At 47.7% G+C, this 21,962-nt stretch overlaps 1 protein-coding gene across 1 annotated transcript in view; it reads left to right on the forward strand.

The window, feature by feature from the left end:
• LOC140185019 (uncharacterized) overlaps positions 1-21,962 on the forward strand; it is a 777,523-nt gene that overhangs the window by 743,972 nt on the left and 11,589 nt on the right. Inside the window, 1 exon segment of the mRNA XM_072238245.1 lies at positions 15,319-15,334. Within this exon segment, the coding sequence (XP_072094346.1) occupies positions 15,319-15,334 (16 nt within the window).

Raw genomic sequence — 21,962 nt, forward strand, 5'->3', positions numbered from 1 at the left:
CCTTACATTTTCTTTATATAACCTCCAACCAGATGGGATGAGTATCGATTTCTTCTTCCAGTAAACTTTACCCTTCCCCCTCCCCACATCTCCCCCCCCCCACTCTGGCTCTTACCTCCTTTTCTCACCTGCATATCAACTACTTTTCCCACTCCTCCTTCCCTTTCTCCCATGGCCCATCCTCTCCTCTCAAACCAGATGCCTTGCTCTCCAGCTCTTTATCTTCCCACTCAACGGACTTCACCAATCACTTTCTGGCTATCCTCTTTCTGCTGCCTCGCCTTCCCCCTTCATTTCCCATCCTGAAAAACGGTTTCAGCTGGAAATGTCAACTGTTGATTCATTTCCATAGACGCTGCTTCACCCGTGAGTTCCTCCAGTACATTCTATGGGCAATTCTCCCACCTAGTGGTGTCCTGCCGGAATGGCAGGGCCTCTGTGGACGGGACTCTCACCTGGAGGTTTCCTGCCGCAATGGCCGGTCTCTTGTTGATAACACTCCCACCTAGTGGTGTCCTGCCGTAATGGCAGGTCCTCTGTGGACGGGACTTTCACCTGGAGGTTTCCTGCCGCAATGGCCGGTCCCTTGTTGATAACATTGCCACCTAGTGGTGTCCTGCGGGAATGGCAGGTCCTCTGTGGACGGGACTCACTTGGAGGTTTTCCGCCACAATGGTTGGTCCCTTGTTGATAACACTCCCACCTAGTGGTGTCCTGCCGCATGACCGGTCCGCAATGGACAACACGCCTACCGGGTGAGTCCTGCCACAAAGACAGGTCCGCTGTGAACAACACTCCCACCTGGCGGTGTCCAGCCTCAATGACATATCCGCTGTGGACAACACGACAGTTAACAGACAACCGTCAACGTTTTGTAAAATGTCACTTCATCAGGACCGTAAAGGACGGGGATAGATGCTAGAATGATAAATTGAGGGAAGTGGTCGAAGGGGCCACAGTTTGAGGATAGAGGGGAAGCCTTTTAGGACCGAGATTAGGAAAAACTTCTTCACACAGAGAGTGGTGAATCTGTGGAATTCTCTGCCACAGGAAACAGTTGAGGCCAGTTCATTGGCTATATTTAAGAGGGAGTTATATATGGCCCTTGTGGCTACGTGGGTCAGAGGGTGTGGGGGGAAGGCTGGGGCGGGGTTCTGAGTTGGATGATCAGCCATGATCATAATAAATGGCGGTGCAGGCTCGAAGGGCCGAATGGTCTAGTCCTGCACCTATTTTCTATGTTTTCTATGTAAGTTGAAGTTGGTAGATGAGGGGCAATGTTGGTGGGATGGAATGGAATTCAAATCGGAAGCTGGGAGATGAGAGTTGGAAAAGTTCAAGAGCTGCAGAAGAACGAATCTAATAGGAGAGTAGAGTGGAATACTGACGAAAGGACGGATTACTAGAATCAGAGAAAGGTGATGGGCAGCCAAGAAGACAAGAGGTGTCAGGGTAACTAGTAACACACGCAATATTGCTGGAGGAACTCAGCAGGCTATGCAGCATCTATGAAAGGGAGTACATAGATGGGAAACCAGCAGGGCTGGTGGAATAAAGATGAGGAGTCAGGCTTAGAAGCTGTGAGGATGAGAGGGAGAAACACAAGGTGATAGGTGCAACCGGAAGGAGGGTGTAGGGTGAAGTAAAGAAGACAATAGAAGAATTAAAAGAGGGTGGATCACCAGACGGAGGCGCTGCCCATCTGTCCTCTATTAGATTCCCCCCTTCCAGTCCGATATCTCTTCCAGCTGTCACGTACAAGTTTGGGGTAAGGAGATACTGTCTTACGATGATGAGTAAAGTTCAGTTCAGTTCAGTCCGTGGTATTGAGTTGAGTAGTGATGGAGAGACAGAGAGAGAGAGAGAGGGATTTGAATCTTCAGGTGAGCTGACGCCGTCGATCTTCCCTTTCCCCTCCGAAATCCTTTAATAGTCACCGACTGTGACTTCAACAATGGGGACCGGTTTTCTGTGGTGGAGCTATCAGCCAGGCAAGGGTGGACACATGGACAACTCCCCACCGGTCACTGCCTTTTCTTTTCACCGCAAGAGCCACTGATCGATCCTCCAAAAACCCGCTTTTTCTGCGGGCACAACAAAGCTCTTTCAGTGTCCAAAACATGTATCTGAGGTCTATATCATCTGACCTTCTATTTTATCTTCCCGTGCTGAGCGCCAACTGTCTCTCAAATAACTCCGCCCTTCTCTGTCTGTGGAAGAATATAAGCAGGCGATGTCCTTGAAGAAAGTACAAACAACCTGTGAGCAGTCTGCGTCTCTCTGCCTCTTTCAAAAGCACATGTCGTTGTTAAATAACTCTCTCTCTCTCTTTCAAAAGCACAGTTCATAGGGGTAAACAAGCACAATTTATAGGACCCCGTCACACCCCTTTCTTCAGAGAGAGAAAAAAAATTGACAAAGGCATCTTATTTTCGTCTAAATGTACATTACAGAGTTTGAAACAATACATGTTGATCCATCAGATGACAGAGCAAAAATCTGTACAGTTTCCAACTTAACATCTGGATAAACAATCAGCTATAATATTGTCAGTACGTTCACATGCTTGTTTTTTTAAGTCACATTCTTGCAATATCAGACTCCAAATTAACAACCTTCTATTCTTATCCTTCATCTTAGTTCGAAACACCAACGGATTATAGTCCATGTAAACCACAAGCGGTCTCTGGGCAACAGGCAGATTTTGAGGTCTCTGAACATAGACCTTAAAATGTTGTAAAGCCAGAATAAGTGCTAACAATTCCTTTTCAACAGTTGAATAATTTCCCTGAGAATTTCTTTGAGAAATAAGCTACTGGATGTTCAATATCATCCACACCCTTCTGTAACAGTACCGCCCCAACAGCTTCGTAACTAGCATCGGTTGCTATCGAGAATGGTTTCAAAAAATCAGCTGCTTTGAGCAGAGGATGATAACACAGGATGGTTTTCAGATGTTCAAATGCCTCCTGGCAAAAGTCATTCCAGACAAATCTTTCACTCTTCCCTGGGAATTTTGTTAGGGGGAGGGCGATGTCAGCAAATTTCTTACAAAACTTACGATAGTACCCAACCATTCCTATAAACCTTCTTAAAGCTTTCTTGCCGGTCAGAACAGGAACCTCAGCAACAGCTTGAACCTTGGCCTGAACAGGAGCCAGTTGGCCCTGGCCTACTACATAGTCAAGATAAATAACAGTAGCATGATCAATTTCACTCTTATAAAAGGTCACCGTAAGATTGGCCTTGGAAAGTCTGTCATTTAGTTTTTCTACTGCTGCAATATGCCCTTCCCATGTGTCATTCCAGGCCTGTCAATCATTGATAAAAGCCTCTGTGTTTTCTAAACCTCCAATCACAGAGCTGATCATTCTTTGAAATGTCCCTGGTGCATTTTTCATCCCGAAGGGTAAAACATTATGTTCATACGGTCCAGATGGTGTCCCAAATGCTGATATCTCTTTAGCCCTCTCTGTTAAAGAAACACCCCAGCATCCTTTTAACAGGTCAATCTTTGTAAGGTATTTAGCCTTCCCCACTCTATCAATACAGTCATCCATTCTCCTTCCTTGTTCTTTCTAGTTTCTAATTTCTTGCTCAACCATTTTACTTTTCTCAGGGTTCACTCTGTAAAGATGCTGTTTCGTGGGCTGGGCTGAATTTATAACGACGTGACGCACTGCATATGTGCACCATTTCAAAATGTCACAAAATACGTTTCCATGCTTGTCGATTAGGTCCTTCACTTGTTTCTTGCGGTCTAGGGTCCAACTGATGGGGCTTATCAGTAATATTTTTCAAAACACTGGAATTGGAACATCTTGGTGAGACTCGGTTCAGTGGGGAAACAGGTTTTTGCATTTCATTATCAGATACCATGACTCCGTTTTGTTCCAGAACAATTCTCCCACGCGCCATTCTAGCGAACAAATGTTTTATTTCAGTCATCGATACTGTTGGCGGGGACGACCGACCAGGTGTGAGCTACGGTGGCAGGGCCTCCGGCACTGAGTCTGACCCTGTGGTGCAGAAGGGTGGGACGGATAAGAGGAGAGCTGTCGTCATTGGAGACTCTATAGAGAGGGCGGAAAAAGGTGAGTAGGGGTGGCATTACTGGTCAGGGATACTATTACAGCTACAGAAAGGGTGGGTAATGTAGCAGGATCCTCTTTTGAGTCAATATGTGTGGAAGTCGGAACAAGAAGGGAGCAGTTACTCTGTTGGGGGTATTCTATAGGCCCCCTAATAACAGCAGAGATTACAGAGGAGCAGATTGGGAGGCAGATTTTGGAAAGGTACAAAAATAACAGGGTTGTTATCATGGGTGACTTTAACTTGCCTAATATTGATTGGCACCTGATTAGTTCCAAGGGTTTAGATGGGGCATAATTTGTTAAGTGTGTACAGGACGGATTCCTGTCACAGTATGTAGACAGGACGACCAGAGGGAATGCCAAACTAGATCTAGTACTGGGTAATGAACCGGGTCAGGTCACAGATCACTCAGTGGGTGAGCATCTGGGGGACAGTGATCACCGCTCCCTGGCCTTTAACATTATCATGGAAAAGGATAGAATCAGAGAGGACAGGACTTTTTTTTTTAATTGGGGAAAGGCAAATTATGAGGCTAGAAGGCTAGAACTTGCGGGTGTGAATTGGGATGATGTTTTTGCAGGGAAATGTACTATGGACATGTGGTCGATGTCTAGAGATCTCTTGCGGGATGTTAAGAGTAAATTTGTCCCTGTGAGGAAGGTAAAGAATGGTAGGGTGAAGGAAACATGGGTGACAAGTGACGTGGAAAATCTAGTCAGGTGGAAGAAGTCAGCATACATGAGGTTTAGGAAGCAAGGATCAGATGGGTCTATTGAGGAATATAGGGAAGCAAGAAAGGAGCTTAAGAAGGGGCTGAGAATAGCAAGAAGGGGGCATGAATTTAGAGAATCATGGTCTGATCAGGGACAGTCAGCATGGCTTTGTAAAAGGCATATCGTGTCTAACAAGCCTGATAGAGTTCTTTGAGGAGGTGACCAGGCATATAGATGAGGGTAGTGCAGTGGATGTGATCTATATGGATTTTAGTAAGGCATTTGACAAGGTTCCACACGGTAGGCTTATTCAGAAAGTTAGAAGGCATGGTATCCAGGGATGTTTGGCCAGGTGGATTCAGAATTGGCTTGCCTGCAGAAGGCAGAGGGTGGTGGTGGAGGGAGTACATTCAGATAGGAGGATTGTGACTAGTGGTGTCCCACAAGGATCTGTTCTGGGACCTCCACTTTTCGTGATTTTTATTAACGACCTGGATGTCGGGGTAGAAGGGTGGGTTGGCAAGTTTGCAGACGACACAAAGGTTGGTGGTGTTGTAGATAGTGTAGAGGATTGTCAAAGATTGCAGAGAGACATTGATAGGATGCAGAAGTGGGCCGAGAAGTGGCAGATGGAGTTCAACCCGGAGAAGTGTGAGGTGGTACACTTTGTAAAGACAAACTCCAAGACAGAGTACAAAGTAAATGGCAGGATACTTGGTAGTGTGGAGGAGCAGAGGGATCTCGGGGTACATGTTCACAGATCCCTGAAAGTTGCCTCAAAGGTAGATAGGATAGTTAAGAAAGCTTATGGGGTGTTAGCTTTCAGAAGTCGAGGGATAGAGTTTAAGAGTTGCGATGTAATGATGCAGCTCTTTAAAACTCTGGTTAGGCCACACTTGGAGTACTGTGTCTAGTTCTGGTCGCCTCACTGTAGGGAGGATGTGGAAGCATTGGAAAGGGTAAGGAGGAGATTTACCAGGATGCTGCCTGGTTTAGAGAGTATGCATTATGATCAGAGATTAAGGGAGCTAGCGCTTTACTCTTTGGAGAGAAGGAGGATGAAGGGAGACATGATAGAGGTGTACATGATAGTAAGAGGAATAGATAGAGTGGATAGCCAGCGCCTCTTCCCTAATGTACCACTACTGAATACAAAAGGACATGGCTTTAAGGTAAGGGGTGTGAAGCTCAAGGAAGATATTAGAGGAAGGGTCTTTACTCAGGGAGGGGTTGGTGCTTGGAATACACTGCCTGAGTCAGTGGTGGAGGCCGATAAACCCGTGAAGATTAAGAGAGTGCTAGACAGGTATGTGGAGGAATTTAAGTTGGGGGGGGTTATGTGAGAGGCAGGGTTTGAGGGTCTGCATAACTTTGTGGGCCGAAGGGCCTGTAATGTGCTGTACTGTTCTATGCATATGTATGCCTACGCCAGACATGGTTCCCTATTGGGACAGCACGATCATCTCTTCCAGGAGGTCATGGAGAACCTCCGTTCCGTGTCTGCTCACGTCACGCAGATCGGTGACCAGGTGGACCGTGTATCCACTCATCTCACTCAGCCCACTCCTGGAACCCTGTCTAACGAGCCCAGACAGCCTGTCGTGGCAACCCCCTACGTGTCAGCAACAACCCCGCCAAGACAGCATCGCGTACCTGAACCGGAGAACTACGTGTCGGCCCTTCCTTCATCCGTGCTCCCTGGGGTTTGAACAGCAGTCGCCCACGTACTCCACGGATCAGTCGAATATTGCTTATATCATGGGATTGTTGCGGGGAAGTACATTAGCGTGGGCCACAGCTGTTTGGGATAACCAAGTGGATATCTGCTCTTCTTTCGCCACCTTTATCGCGGAGATGAGAAAGATCTTTGACCACCCCGTCCGTGGTAAACACGCCGCCAAGCGTCTACTCACTCTCCGCCAGGGCTCACGCAGTGTTGCCGAATATTCCGTGGAGTTCCGGAGGTTAGCGGCCGACTCGGGGTGGGACGATGAGGCACTCCAACCGATATTTCGGAATGGTCTCAGCGACATGGTAAAAGACGAGTTGGCGGCAAGAGACGACACCGACAGCCTGGATTCCCTGATCTCCCGAGCCACCAGGTTGGACAATCGCCTCCGAGAACGCCATAGAGAAAGAACTGGTCACCTTTGGCCAACTCTTCGGCAAGCATTACCGCCTCCCGCCAGAACAGGCAGCTTTCCTGCTCCTGCTCCTGGAGTAGCTCCCAGCCCTGCCGTTTCCACCACCCCGGGAGAGGAAACCATGCAGCTGGGACGGAACCGCCTTTCTCGTACAAAGTCTATTGCACCCTCCGGAGCAGCAAGTGGCGGTAATGCACCATTAAGCTGGGTTCCAACCGCCGTAAAACACGAAGAAGAAGAAGGGGAAGAAGCAGCAGAAGAAGAAGATGAAGATGATTCCGGAGATTCAGAGCGGGTGAGTGTCTATATTGCTGCCAGTCCGGCCTCTTCGGCGCTACCTGTTCCCTTCGGCCTAAAGGGAAGACTCACCAGTGGAAAGGGGGACTCTGGTGAGCCAGACAACACTCCCTTCCCACCCCCGACCCCCGATGCAGCTTCAAGCTACCTTGTGTTACAACCAACAGTCCCTGCCTCTGTTTGCACCAGTGGACTCCGGCAGTGAGGGAGTTTTTTTTTTTGGATGAAAGCTTAGTCTTCCAAGCCGGAATTCCTGGTGAGCCATGTTTACACCCCTGGAAGCTTGGGCGCTGGACGGTAGACTTCTGGCCCGAGTCACACACTGCACAGAACCCCTGCTTCTCCTTCTCTCCGGAAAACAGCGGGAACAGGTACGATTCAATTTAATTTTCTCCACTCAAGCCCCTATAGTTCTTGGTTACCCCTGGTTAAGTCGTCATAACCCCCACACCGACTGGCCCACCGGGAAGATAGTCAGCTGGAGTTCGTTCTGCTATTCCACTTGTCTGCAATCAGCCCTTTCCCCAGTGGCTGTCAACGCGTCCTCGTCCGCCTCTGAACCCCCTGACTCGTCCAGGGTTCCCGTAGAGTATCAGGATCCGGGAGAAGTGTTTAGCAAGCAAGGGGCTCTTTCTCTGCCTCCACACCGCCCTTACGACTGCGCAATTGACCTTCTCCCTGGAGCTTCATCACACACCAGACGGCTGCCATGCCTCTCGGTCTCACTAATGCCCCCGCCGACTTCCAAGCCCTGGTAAACGACGTCCTTGGGGACTTTACTAACCGTTTCATTTTCATCTGTTTGAACGACATCCTAATCTTCTCCCGCAGTCTTCAGGAGCACACCCAGCATGTCCGTCAGGTTCTTCAGAGGCTTTTGGAGAACACGCTATTCGTTGAGGCAGAGAAGTGCGAGTTCCATGCCCGGTCTGTCAGTTTTCTGGGGTACATCATTGAGAGCGGGCAAGTGAGGGCGGATCCCGAAGAGATCCGGGCGGTGCCGGAGTGGCCAAAACCCACGACGCTTAAACAACGCCAGCGATTTCTGGGGTTCGCAAACTTCTACCGTCGCCTCATCAGGGATTACAGCCGGGTGGCAGTGGCCCCTTACTCAACTCATCTCTCCTGCGACCCCTTCTCACTGGACCCCCGAAGCCGACTCCACCTTCTCGGAGCTGAAGAGGCGTTTCACCTCCGCCCCCATCTTGGTCCAGCCCGACCCCTCTCGCCAATTCATTGTAGAAGTTGACGCCTCCGACTCTGGGGTGGGAGCGGTCCTCTCCCAACGCTCCGTCCGAGACCAAAAGCTCCATCCCTGCGCCTTCTTCTCTCGCCGTCTATCCCCCGCCGAAAGTAACCACGACGTTGGGAACCGGTAGTTGCTGGTCGTCAAACTCGCCTTGGAGGAGTGGAGGCACTGGCTGGGGGGAGCTGAGCATCCATTCATGGTCTGGACGGACCACAAGCACCTGGCGTATATCCAAAACGCTAAACGCCTTAATTCCCGCCAAGCCTGTTGGGATTATTTTTTGGCCTTTTCAAATTCACCCTCACCTATCGTCCTGGTTCCAGGAACGTGAAGCCAGATGCTCTGTCTCGTCAACAGGTCTTCGAGGAGGGCCTTCCCAAACTCGATACCATCCTTCAACCATCCTGTGTTGTGGCTGCCCTCTCCTGGGAGATCGAATCCATAGTCAAAGAGGCCCAACGGACGCAACCTGACCCAGGCAATGGACCCCCCAATCGTCTATTCTTGCCTGAATCTGTTCGGTCTCAGGTTCTCCAGTGGGGGTATATTTCTCGTTTCGCCTGCCATCCCGGAATCGATCGAACTCTGTCCCGTCTGAAGCGACATTTCTGGTGGCGCTCCATGGATGCTGACACTCGCTCCTTCGTCTCTGCCTGCTCTGTGTGTGCCCGCGGAAAAGCGTCCCATCGGCCACCTGCTGGGTTGCTTCGACCCCTCCCTGTCCCTGGCCGCCCTTGGTCCCACATTGCATTGTATTTCGTCACTGGACTACCCCCTTCACATGGTAACACTGCCTTACTCACCGTGGTGGACCGTTTCTCCAAAGCCGTGCACTTTACAGCCCTTCCCAAACTCCCTACAGCCTGTGAAACACCCGACCTCCTTGTTCAACACGTCTTCCGCCTTCATGGAATTGCCCCTGACATTGTTTCTGACCGGGGTGCCCAATTCATCTCTCAAGTCTGGTGGTCCTTCTGTGAAGGCCTTGGAGCCTCAGTAAGTCTGTCTTCCGGTTTCCATCCACAGACTAACGGTCAAACGGAATGAGCAAACCAGGATTTGGAAGCAGCACTGCGCTGCATATCCGCCAACAACCCGTCATCCTGGAGCACCCATCTCACTTGGGTGGAGTACGCCCACAACTCACCGCCACCGGAATGTATCCTTTCGAGTGCTCCTTCGGTTATCAGCCCCTCTGTTTCCAGCCCATGTAGACGACATTGCTGTGCCTTCAGTTCAGGCCCATCTCCGCCAGTGCCGCAAGGTCTGGAAGGATGCACGAGCGGCCCTGCTCCGTTCAGCTGACCGCAACCGGAGGATTGCCGATCGCCATCGAATTCCTGCGCCCAACCATCGGCTGGGTCAGAAGGTTTGGCTGTTTTCAAAATACATCTCCCTCAACAATGAACTCAAGAATCTCGCCCCTCATTACCTCGGACCATTCGAAATTGTGAGCATCACCAACCCCTCGGTGGTCAACACTTTGTCTGTCAGCCCTTTGTGCCCCCCTGCTGAACCTCCCCCACTCGCCTGGCTTACACCGTCCACTGGATCTGCGGCGCAGAGGCAGGGGTCTGTTTGACCTGGTCGATTGGGAGGGATACTGTCCTGAGGAGCGCACCTGCATTCCCCGCTCCTTCATCCTGAACCCTTCCCTCGTCCGAGATAACCAACAAGACAATCCGGGCAAACCTGGTGGTTCGCCTGGTGGCTCCGGCTGAGTTGGGGTGGGCGTGGCGAATGTGGGTATTGTCATGGTCTCGAGCGTTAATTCTCTATTTTCTCCTAACTCCCTTTGATGGCGACACACCTGGTTCTCATCAGGACCTGCAGCAAAAGAACTCTGGCTTTGCAACCACTCGTTGCCAGATCGTTGGTTTTGCCAGTGTGGTAATTAACGTTTCCCGGCCGCTTAGGATTGTGTGTTCTAAGTTTGCTCCAGTACCGAGATTTATCTGTGAAACTCAGTCTCTCCGCGTCAAGGTAAGTTTTCCAAGATTTACTTCAACACCGAGGTTTACCCGTGTAATTCCGTCTCTCCGTGCTAAGAAAGGTTTTGCCTGCCGCTTTCCATTCTACGCTCCGTGTCAAGATAGTTCTGCTTCCCTTCTTTCCTGCACACCCTCCTGTTTGCCGTTAACGCTCACACTCTCGTCCACTTCCTAACAATCTCCGGGCCTGTGTTCTGCGTTTGGGTTCACAACCCCAAGCCCGTGTGTCCGCCTAATTCGCGCGCCTCCGTAAATCCGTTAACAACTGCATGTGCACTTTAGATTATCCCTGAGCAAAAAATATTTCCAAACAGTTCACAAAATAGTTGCTTCTACCTTAAGTAATTGCCTCGAACGATGTTAAAAGCTGAAAATGCATTTATTAATAAAATGTCGTTAAATGAATTGCTACGCCCTGGCCAAGGGCTACTGTGCCAGACAATCAGGAGAGAAGACCAGGACAGTGGGGACTTCTTATGCCTGACACCGGCGGGACTCTTTCTCTTTGTTCGGCGGAAGGTGAAGAGTGAAGACATTGGAGAGAACCGGCCGTAGGTTTCGAACGAGACAGGACCCTAATTTGTTGGAACCAAGGTTCTCTCGTCAACTCTGGATCGGTGAGTATTAATTCTGGAAGATTTGAGCTCCAGCCTGTGGACATTTTACTGTTCACTTATAATGGACCCACTTTACTTTTGGTCCGTTTCTCAACCATTCATAAATGTACATATTTTAATTGTATGCTGTATCCGATCTGTTATTGCCTGTGACGAGACTCCAGGGCCTCTCACGTCCGACACCGAGAAATCTCGCGTAAATTGTTGAAAAGAATGTTTCATCTTTAACTTTATGACTTCTGGAGATCACTTTATCTTCTACCCACCTCACTATTCACAGTAACAGAAATTTTGACCAAGGGTGTCCAAACTTTTGTATGCTACTGTATGACTGTCTCGATATGGTTTTAACTCTTTCCTCTCTTTCGCTGAGATTCTGCTGCTCAACACTCTGACAGTCAGGAACATTTTAGTGGCCAGTCGGGTCCGTAAGGGGCTGAAGGGTCAGAGCAAGGGGGAGAACCGCAGTGACCCGGAGATGGAGAGCAGGAGGAGGTCTGTGGTATTACTCTGACTGACTGTTGGAGCGTTGAGCAGCAGGATATTCCCATATCCTTACCATTCCCTAGAAGTCTCTATCAATCACTGTGTCAACCCTCCCAAAGCGCAACACCTCGCCCTTGTCTGTATTGAATTCCATCTGCTCTTTTTTTTCTGCCCATTGCTAGCTGCTGCACTCATGCTGCACGTTTAAATAATCTACTGCGCTGTTCACTGTGCTCTCAACATCAGTGTCATCTTCAAATCGAGGTTAACGTATTTCCATTGAAATCCAAATACTTACATATCCTGTGTCACTTAGAATGCCTTCCAATAAGTTACCATGTCTGATGTCAGACTCAAATGTCTATAATTTCCCATCTTATTCTTAGAGACTTTCCTGAACAACCGAACATTAACTATCCTTAAGCAAGTCAATCGCTTTTGAGGTAATTTTAAATAACTCTGTCAAGCCCCCTGCAATGTCTGCACTAGCCTCCAACAACGGTCCAGGTCGGGGCCTGGGTATGTGTGCTGCCGAATTTGTCTCAAAGCAGCAACATCTCCTCTTCCATAATTTGTAGATGGTCCGTGACCTCAGTAGTGTTTTGCCCCATTTGTTTTACCATGTGCTTGTCTCCCAAGAAAATGCAGAGGCAAAATTATTTAATATCCTCTCCGATTCTTTTGGTTCCGTGCATAGAAGACCTTTTGCTCTTCACATACCTCTAGAAGTCGTTGGAAGTTTCCTTCACATTGTCTACTTAAGAAAACTCATGACCTCTTTCATCCCTCTCGAAATTCTTTCATTTTATACTTCTGAAAGTTACTCATTTGCTCCTAAATGCCTATGCCTGACATATGCCTCCTTCTTCGTCTTCATGAAACCTCAATATCCCTCGAAAATCAAGATTCCCTCAAGCCTTGCCTTTTATTCTGACAGGACCGTACAAACGCTGCACTCACAATATTTCACCTTTAAAAGTTTCCCTCTTATCAAGCATCCTAACCCAATCCACAGGACCTCAACTCTTCTTAAGCCATGAAAAAAGTGGTCTTTCTGCAACCTAGAATCTCTATCAGAGGACTGGTTATATCATTCTCTATAATTATTTTGAAATTCGGTAATTATTTTGGTCACTAGATCCAAGGTGTTCCCTGATACACCCTTCTGTTACGTGAAGACTATGACTTCTGGCTTCACATCCTCTCCCTTAAGAATTCTCTGTCCTTCATCCCTGATGTTCCCGAATCTGGCATGGGCTATCTTTCCGTAGTCTCATTCGTGTTTACTGAACACCGCTAACTACTGAATCCCCAATCACAACTGCTGATAGGATTTAATATTATTTGGAGATTAATGGCCTAATTCGGGACAACCCTTGTTCAGGGTAAGTAGCACCTTACCACCTTAAACGAGTTTTTCGAGAACGTGAAGATGATTGATGAAGACACAGTTCTTGATGATGCCCACATGGATTTTACTGAGGGTTTTCACAAAAATCCTCATGTGGTACTCAGCTAGAAGATATAGGTGCATACCTTCGGCAGTGAATTCTCCATTTGGATTTAGAATAACCTTGCTGTGGGTTACAATATGTAGTGATCAATGGATCTTCTACTAGCTGAAGGTCCGGGACTAGAGCTGGTTGACAGTAATCGGTACCGGGAACACGGAGAACCCTGTCCATTCTGCCCAAGTATGAAGGAGTTTTCGATTTCGACTCCGAAACATTCTAGTGCCTGGAGGAGGCGAGGGTTGTGATCCAGTGGAGTGTACAGCATATATATAGAAGCGTTCGATGGAATTGTGGATGGGTGGATATTAGGCTTCTGGATTGTGTGCAGAGGTTGTTTAGAATGGGTGTGCTATGGATAGAATAAAAGATAAAAGCTGGCAAAGGGAACAGTGGAATTTAGGTCACATGAAGGCCTCGGCATTTAAATGACAGATGTAGTTCAACCTGGCCCACATCTGAAATGTAACACTTTGTCAGATCAAACGTAAACAGACAAGATACGGTTAGTGGCCCCTTAACAGTGTTAATGAGCAGAGGGAACTTGGGGCCGATGTCAATAACTTCTTGACAGGGGCTGTGAAGGCTGATAGGGTGGTGAGAGGAAGCATAGGGCATGCCTGTCTTTATCATTTGAGGAACTGATTTCAAAAGTCGGGAAGTTATGCTTCTGTCTGTCACAATTCTACTTAGGCCGCCTCTGGATAATTCCATGCAGTCTCGTCGCCCATTTTGAGAAGCGTGTTGCTGCTTTGGAGAAGGTGCAGAAGTTCACCAGGACGCGCCTTGGATTAGAAGGAGAGTGTTATATGCAGAGTCTGGGCAAAGTTCCTAGTTTTCTATGGAGTGGCGGAGGCTGTGGAGATCTAGTAAAATTTTACAATCTTCAGAAGGGCATAGATATAGTGGACAGCCAGGACCGTTTTTTTTCCTGCTTGAAATACCTCATACCGGAGGCGATGGATTTAAGGTGAGACCGAGTAATTTCAATTTCGATGTGCGGAACAGGGTTTCTCTTTTCAACAGGGTATGGTGGTAGATCGGGAATACACGTTACGTGGCGGTGGAGGAGGCAATTACAACGGAGGCATTCAAGATGTTCTTAGAAATGTTATAGTAAACGAAGAAGTATATGGGCATTGTGTAGGCATATGGAATTGTTTTGGGGGCAGTAGATGACCAGTTTAATTCCTGTGCTGTATTGTTCTATGTTCTTTAAAACAAAAAAATAAACCTGCCTCCGATCATTCCTCAGGCTCGTTCCATATCCGCTTCGTCAACCGGTTAAAGAGGGATCTGAGAACACAGAATCATAATTAGTTGAAAGTGGCGTCGCAGGTAGATAGATTCATATAGAGAGCTTTTGGCACATTGGACATCATAAGTCAAAGTCCTGAGCACAAGAGATAGGATGTTATGTTGTAGTGCTATAAGACGTTGGAGTATTGCGTGCAGTTTTTGCTACCTGCCCGCAGGAAGAATATTAAAAAAAAATTGAAAGAGTTTTGAGAAAATTTACATTACTTTTCAGTATCTGTGCTGTGGGGTAAAAGTGATGTCTTTTTCCACTGAGGCGGGCTGAGACAGGAACTAGAGGTTGCAGGACAAGTGTGAAAGGGACAAGGCTCAGAGAGCGGCGCCGGTGTGGAAAGACTTGTCAGCGGAAGAGGCGGATGTGACTTTGACTGTTTCCAAGAGGGCGATCTTGCAAGTGAAGTGATGGAACCCAGTGCAATAACAATTGGGTGTGGACCCAAACCAGTGTACACATATCGGCCTGGTGTCATGAATGGTTTCTGCCACACTATCCAGGTGTTCTCAGCAGCGACGTGGTCCAACAAAGCCGGAGAGCTGTCTGCTAGATGGTCTCTGAGACAAACACTCGCAGACACACAAAACGACGGACAAACGGACACATAAAAAGACGGAAAGACAGACAGACAGAGAGAGACACACACACACACGCAGACACGCATACACAGACAAACATGGATGTACATAAAGATAGACACACACAGATACAACGACACATTTAATCTGCCTCCACAGGTCTCCACTGTGTTGCTTGTGCATTCAGTTTCGATAGTTTTCAATCTGAGTTCTCCCTCGTGTTTCCAAATTGAACTAGTACAGGCGCGGAGCCATCAATCTCCTAGGTTTATTCTTTTATTTTCTGTTCAACATCCTCAAATGTATTGAGTAGAGGCTGTCCGAGCTCTGCCCTCATCATTGTTAAGCCCATGATATCGCTGTATCCCTTACAAACAATACAATGCTATGTTGTCTAGTTCCTGAACCAGTGTACACACATCCCTCTGGCGTCCTGAAGGGTTCATTTCACACTAGCCAGATGTTCTCAGTAGCCACGCCGTCTCAACAGAGACTGGGCGCTCTCTGTCAGACACAGACACAGAAAAAAAAAAACACACACACAGAATCACAAACAGACACAGGCTAACACATGCACACGCACTCTCATAGACACCCAAACACATAGATGGATAAAGACACACACAGACACTGAAAGAAGCACATGAACCCACACACACACAGACCGATAGACACACATATTGAGATAAACGCAATGACATACACACACACATACACATACACACACACACACACACACACACACACACGCGCGCGCATACACACACAAACACACACACACACACACACACACACACACACACACACACAGGCGCATACACACACACAAACACGCACACACCCACACACAGGCGCATACACACACAAACACACACACACACACACACACACACACACACACACACACACACACACACACACACACCGACATTTTCTTAAGCACCTCTCCAACTCTCTGCCATTTTCTTTGACACAAGCGGGGTGATATGATTAAAATATACTCCACCAACTGGACTGCTGAGTCTGAGGGCCGTGCATTGGGATTAGGGTGGGTCCTGGACGAACCCCCAAAAGCTTTGACTGTGACTGAGTCACTGAAGATACTGAAGAGTTTAGTGGCTATGAAAAAGTTTATTCATCACCACAAACAGATATTGTCTTGGGTCACCTTTTGTAGAGTTTCCCAAACACAGACCTCATCAAGGATTTACAATATTGAGGACAATGGTAACAAATAGATGATTCAATATAATTTCTCAAGCTACAATGACATAATTTACTTCAATATTCTCTGTCTTTCAAATGGTTTATTTGAAGTACATATTTACAGTGGAAGCACATTTAATTGATAAGACAACTGGAAAGGTTCAGTTACCTTTGCTGGGACAAACTACCTCCCACAAATCCTCTGAGAAATAATGCACTAAATGAATCTCAATCTGCCACCACGGGAGTTGCGCCTGTTTAATGTAATTGGTTTGTAAGTAATTTCGAATCCTCTATTTTTAAATCTGCTGGAATCTGTCCCTGTGGAGTCGCTAGATGATATTAAAAACCCTAGGTATGTGCTGCCTCAAAACTTCATTCCTAGAGATCCCCTGTAACACAGGGGGACAAATCACCGGATAGAGAAAATGTCTGCAATGTGGGATAGGTACAGGAGTGTGGAGAAAATATTGTACGTGTTCATTGCCGTCATTGGAGTTCCTGGTGAGTGAGCAGAGCAATTCATGTTTGGTATTTCTGTGTGTTAACCGGTGTGAACCTGTTTATAAACATCTGACAAGCTTCCAACCTGCTGATCATTGCACATGCATCCTTCAGAGATGTCAATCGTGTCAGTTGAATATTCAGATTTTTCATATTTACTGACGAGCGGAACTAAAACTCTGTCTCTCCTCCAACTCACGGGATAAACTCGAAAGTTGTTCTTGCTTTTAATCACACCTTGCCCAGATATGACATCTCCATGCTGAAAAAGACAGGTCAGAGATAGTGTGATCCCTGTCTGATGTTAGATTTGCAGCAGTTCGCGGACACTGACACCTCATCCTTATCTGAAACTCAATCGCGCGTTAATTCCCGAAGATGTAATGCTCAGTGTCTCTCGTCTCTCTTCTCCACTCCCCCTCCCCCACCCCACCCCCTCTCTCGCTACCTGGTGGCCGTGGCAGCGGCTGATCTACTGACCGTTGTCACCCAGGTCATTTTGTATCGAATCATTTGGTATTACTTCCCGAGGAGTTTTCTGACCATCACACCTGTCTGCAGTGTTATCGATGTACTGATGCACACAGCCACAGACTGTTCCGTCTGGTTCACCGTCACTTTCACCTTTGATCGGTTTGTCGCCATTTGCTGCCAGAAGCTGAAAACAAAATATTGCGCAGGGAAAACTGCGGCTGTGGTTCTGACAACAACCGGCGTGCTGTTCTGTCTGATAAACGTTCCCCGATACTTCACACGGGAACCCTCGGAGATCATCGACAATGTACCGTGGCTCTGCATGACCGTTGACAATTATTTCTCTGGCCCCAGGTGGATAGTATATGACTGGTTCGATACGGTTTTAACTCCGTTCCTGCCTTTCCCTGGGATCCTGCTGCTCAACGCTCTGACAGTTAGGCACATTTTAGTGGCCAGTCGAGTCCGTAAGGGGCTGAAGGGTCAGAGCAAGGGGGAGAATCGCAGTGACCCGGAGATGGAGAGCAGGAGGAGGTCTGTGGTTTTACTCTTCACCCTCTCCGGCAACTTCATCCTCCTGTGGATGACAAACGTTGTAAATGTCATATATTATCAGGTCTCAGGAACAGGAGTTAATTTCAGTGATTCTGAATGGATCTTTCACTACGTCGGGTATTTGCTCAGGATTTTCAGCTGCTGCACAAACACATTTATTTACGCGGTGACCCAGTCGAAATTCAGGGAGCAGGCGATCAGCGCGGTGAAATATCCGGTCACCTCGGTGCTTCAGTTCATTGGTCAAGTCGCGTCCTGAGCGCAAGCCAGAGACGGCCGCAGTGTCTCCAATCCGGGCTTCACCTCCTCACGTTCACCTCCTGATCTCCCAGGTGTTAGTCCAGGGCGGATTGACCCGTCGACCGGCACATCCGGGACGTTAGAATCGTTTGTGTGGCGGTGGGGCAAAGCACCATCCTGGACATTCAGTACCTCATTGGAACCCCCACCTCAGATGTCAATCAAATAAATAGTCTGGATGTCGCCCAAACATTCCTCTCTGGATGTGTCTGTCTATTCCCAGTACCGCCCACCGACCTCACAGCACCAGGGTTCCACAAGATGGCTGTGCTCTAGCCTGATGCTGGTTGGCCAATCCACTGTCGATCATACCAGTCTCCGCCTTCCTCTTGAATGGTTGTCAAATGCGAAGAAATAGGCGGGCTTCGTACAAATGGCGGTTGTCCCTTTAATTAATGGCGCATTCCCTCTACTAACTGGACTGGAGTGTGGTGTACAGAATTGGGAAATAAAATCTTCACTGCTGCTTGTTTTACTAATGAAAGATAAATTACCTCAAATATAAAAACAGTCCTGTGAATTAAATTAAAGACACTCTCATACCAAAGGACACTCTCATAACATGAGAAAATTCTTAACTGAAAGCCATCAACGCCCCAAGATTGTAATGAAGCCTGCATCTGATTTATTTCTACCGGACTCGCCTGACCCTGAAATAGTGTGTGTCCAACGGTTTCATCATAAAAAGGCCAAAAGAAAAATAAAACAAACAGAAATAGCTGCGCAGTAGGTTTGAAGGGTGGGCGGAAGGGAGAGAGAAACGCCGTGCGATGGGTGAAACTTGGACGGGGAGGGATGAAGCAAAGAGCTAGGAAGCTCATTGGCGAAAGAGACATGAGGCCATCGGGACTACAGGGGGAGGGGCAGCAGAGGGAGGCGATGGGATGGCGAAGAGAAAACATGGGAGAGGAAAAAGGTCATGGGAAATGGGGAAGAGCCGAGCTGGCATTACTAAATGTTGGAGCAATTGATGTTCATCCTATCAGGTTGGAGGCTACCCAAACGGAATATAAGGTGTTGTTCCGCCAGCCTAATTTTCCCCTTCTCCCAAAAGTAGAGGAGGCCGTGGATAGACTTATTGGAATGGGAATGGAAAGTGGAATTAAAATGAGTGACTACTGCTTATCCCGGCGAAGCGGTCTCCTGAACTCCTATCTGCGTATCTCGACTCTGTTTTGTTCCCCCGCTTTAGTTCCAACCCACCGACATCCGTATCACCTCACACGCTCTAGATTTTTTCAAGGACTTCGGGTTCGCTGGCCCCCATCGTCTTATTTTTACTGTGGATGTCCTGTCCCTATGCACCTCCATCCTCCACCAGGAAGGTCTTAAACCTATCAGTTCTTTCAAGACATCAGACCCAACCACTTCCCTTCCACCACCACTCTCCTCCCGCAGAGCGGATCTTGTCCTCACTCTAAATAATTTCTCCTTCGGGTCCTCAACGTGCTACGAAAAAAAAAAAAAGTGTAGCTTTGTGTTCTCGCTTGTGTCCCAGCTATGGCTGACTGTTTGTCGGCCATGTGGAACTGTGTATGCTCCAAACATATACTGGTGACCTTCCTGAACTTTCCACGCTACGTCGACAACTGCATTGGCGATGCTTCCTGCACCTGTGCTGAACCCGTCGATTTCACCCACTTTGCCTCCAACTTCCACACTGTCTTCAAATGCATCTGTTCCATTTCCGACACATCCCTTCCTTTCCTCGATCTCACTGTCGGTATCTTCGGAGACAGCTTATCCACCGATGTCTGTTATAAACCGACGGACTGGTACAGCTAACTGGACTTCGCACACCCCGCTACTGTAAAAACGTCATTCCCTTCTCTCAGTTCCTCCGGCCCCGCCGTATCTGCACTCAGGATGAGGCTTTTAATTCTAGAACGGAGATGTTCTCCCTTTTCAAAGAAGTGAGCTTCTGTTCCAGAACCATTAACGGTGTCCTGAACCGCATCTCTACCACTGCACGCACCTCTGTTTTTAACCCATCCTCCCAACACCCGACCAAGGACAGGGTTCCTCTTGTCCACTCCGCCAGCATCCGCGTTAAACGCGTAATTCTCCGAAACCTCCGCCACCTCCAACTGGATCCCACCACCAATCACATCTTTCCCTCCAGCCACCCCACCAGTTTCTGTTTCCGCAGGAATCACTCCCTACGCGACTTACGTCTCCTTTCATTCCTCCCCACTGATCTCCCTCCTGGCGCTTACCCTTGCAAGCGAAACAAGTGTACACCTGCCATGCACCTCCTTCTTCACGACCATTCAGGGCCCCGAGCTGTCCTTCCGGTGACGGGACAGTTCACCTGTTGGGCTGTCGGGTTCATTACTGTCTTCGGTGCTCCCGGTGTGGCTCCTGTATATCGGTGAAACCCAACGTAGATTGAGAGACCACTTCGCCGAGAATCTACGCTCCGTCCGCCAGAACAGACGGAATATTCCATCGGCCACCTGCTTCAATTCTGCTTCCCTTTCCCGTTCCAATGTGACCATCCATGACCTCCTCCACTGTCAGGATAAGGGGACACATTGGTTGGAGAAGTAGCACGTTATATTCCGTTTGCGTAGCCTCCAACTTATTGGCATGAACATCGATTTCTCCAACTTCCAGTATCGACTCCCGCCCCACCTCTTCAGTATCTCCCATCGCCTTTTCCCTACTAATGTTATCCGCTTACCCGGCGATCGCCTCCCTCTGACGTTTCACCCCCCTTATTGTCATTTTCAGAAATCAACTCGAGCTGTTTACTTCAACCCTCCACCTCCAAGTTTCACCTATCGCCTGGTGCTTCTCTCTCCCCTCACCCCGCCTTTCAAATTTACACCTCCGTGTTATTTCTCCAGTCCTGCGAAAGTGTTTCAGCCCGAAGCGTCGACTGTAACTCTTTCCCATAGATGCTGCCTTGCCTGCTGAGTTCCCCCAGCATTTTGTGTGTGTTGCCCAGTATTAAGTCGTGTCAGTATGATTCCTTCCTTTCTTCTTTTTACTCCCTTCTCCCATAAACCCGACAATTTTATGTATTCTGTAAAATTGTCTCCTCTTGTGTCCTTTATCCCACTATTCTTGATAAGATCCCAATTATCAACCCTGCAAACCTCTTAGCTTCTGATTTGCTAACGGGATGGTCTTTCTCCTCAGTTCAAATTTTAACAGCTTTTTTAATTAAACAGTCAACCCGCTCATACCCCTCAACACCTCTATGTGCCGGGACCCATAAGAAGGCAACATATAAACCAATACTCTAAATACGAAATAACGTGTGATGAGTTTCCAAGAGTAAATCTAATCGACTGCAAGAATTATCTGTTCTAAAACTCTTCAAAACCGAAAAGAATCTGAACAAATTAGAACTTTCCAGGACAAATTTCCTCCACTCACTCTAAGCCCAAATTGAAGGCAACAAATTCTGTGTATATGCAGATACATTGTTGATAAGTTGTTTCTTTATCGTTACCTGTAATTCAGGCACAACAGCAGCCACACCAACACACCCTGTTAAATTATTTCTTGATTCTTCTAAATTCATAGTTGACATATCACAACAATTTTCTTTAATATACTGGTGAACCAACAGGTCCTCAGACATAACAGAATCCTGAGACTTTATTAAACTGTGTGATGACCTAGATTCAATTACTTACAGGCAGAAAAAAAAAACTTTTAGTTTCGGGAAACGTGACAAAGGGGCAGACTTCGTAATCTAACAATCCCATCTTCCCAGCGTGATAGGATCCCAGTCACCACCACCAACAACAACAACAACAACAAAAAACACTCTTCGTGTGATGATTCCAAGAGCCGTCGAACACGATTTTAACAGCATGATCATTTCTTTGGCCCCTCAAATTAATCTAGTTTGTTAACATCAACTGCAGCGTCCGCAGTTTTAAGGGTGCTAATCCCATTTCAACTAGTAAAGCGGAA

The sequence above is a fragment of the Mobula birostris genome, chromosome 20, assembly GCF_030028105.1.
Source record: "Mobula birostris isolate sMobBir1 chromosome 20, sMobBir1.hap1, whole genome shotgun sequence".
Taxonomy (NCBI): Eukaryota; Metazoa; Chordata; class Chondrichthyes; order Myliobatiformes; family Myliobatidae; genus Mobula; species Mobula birostris.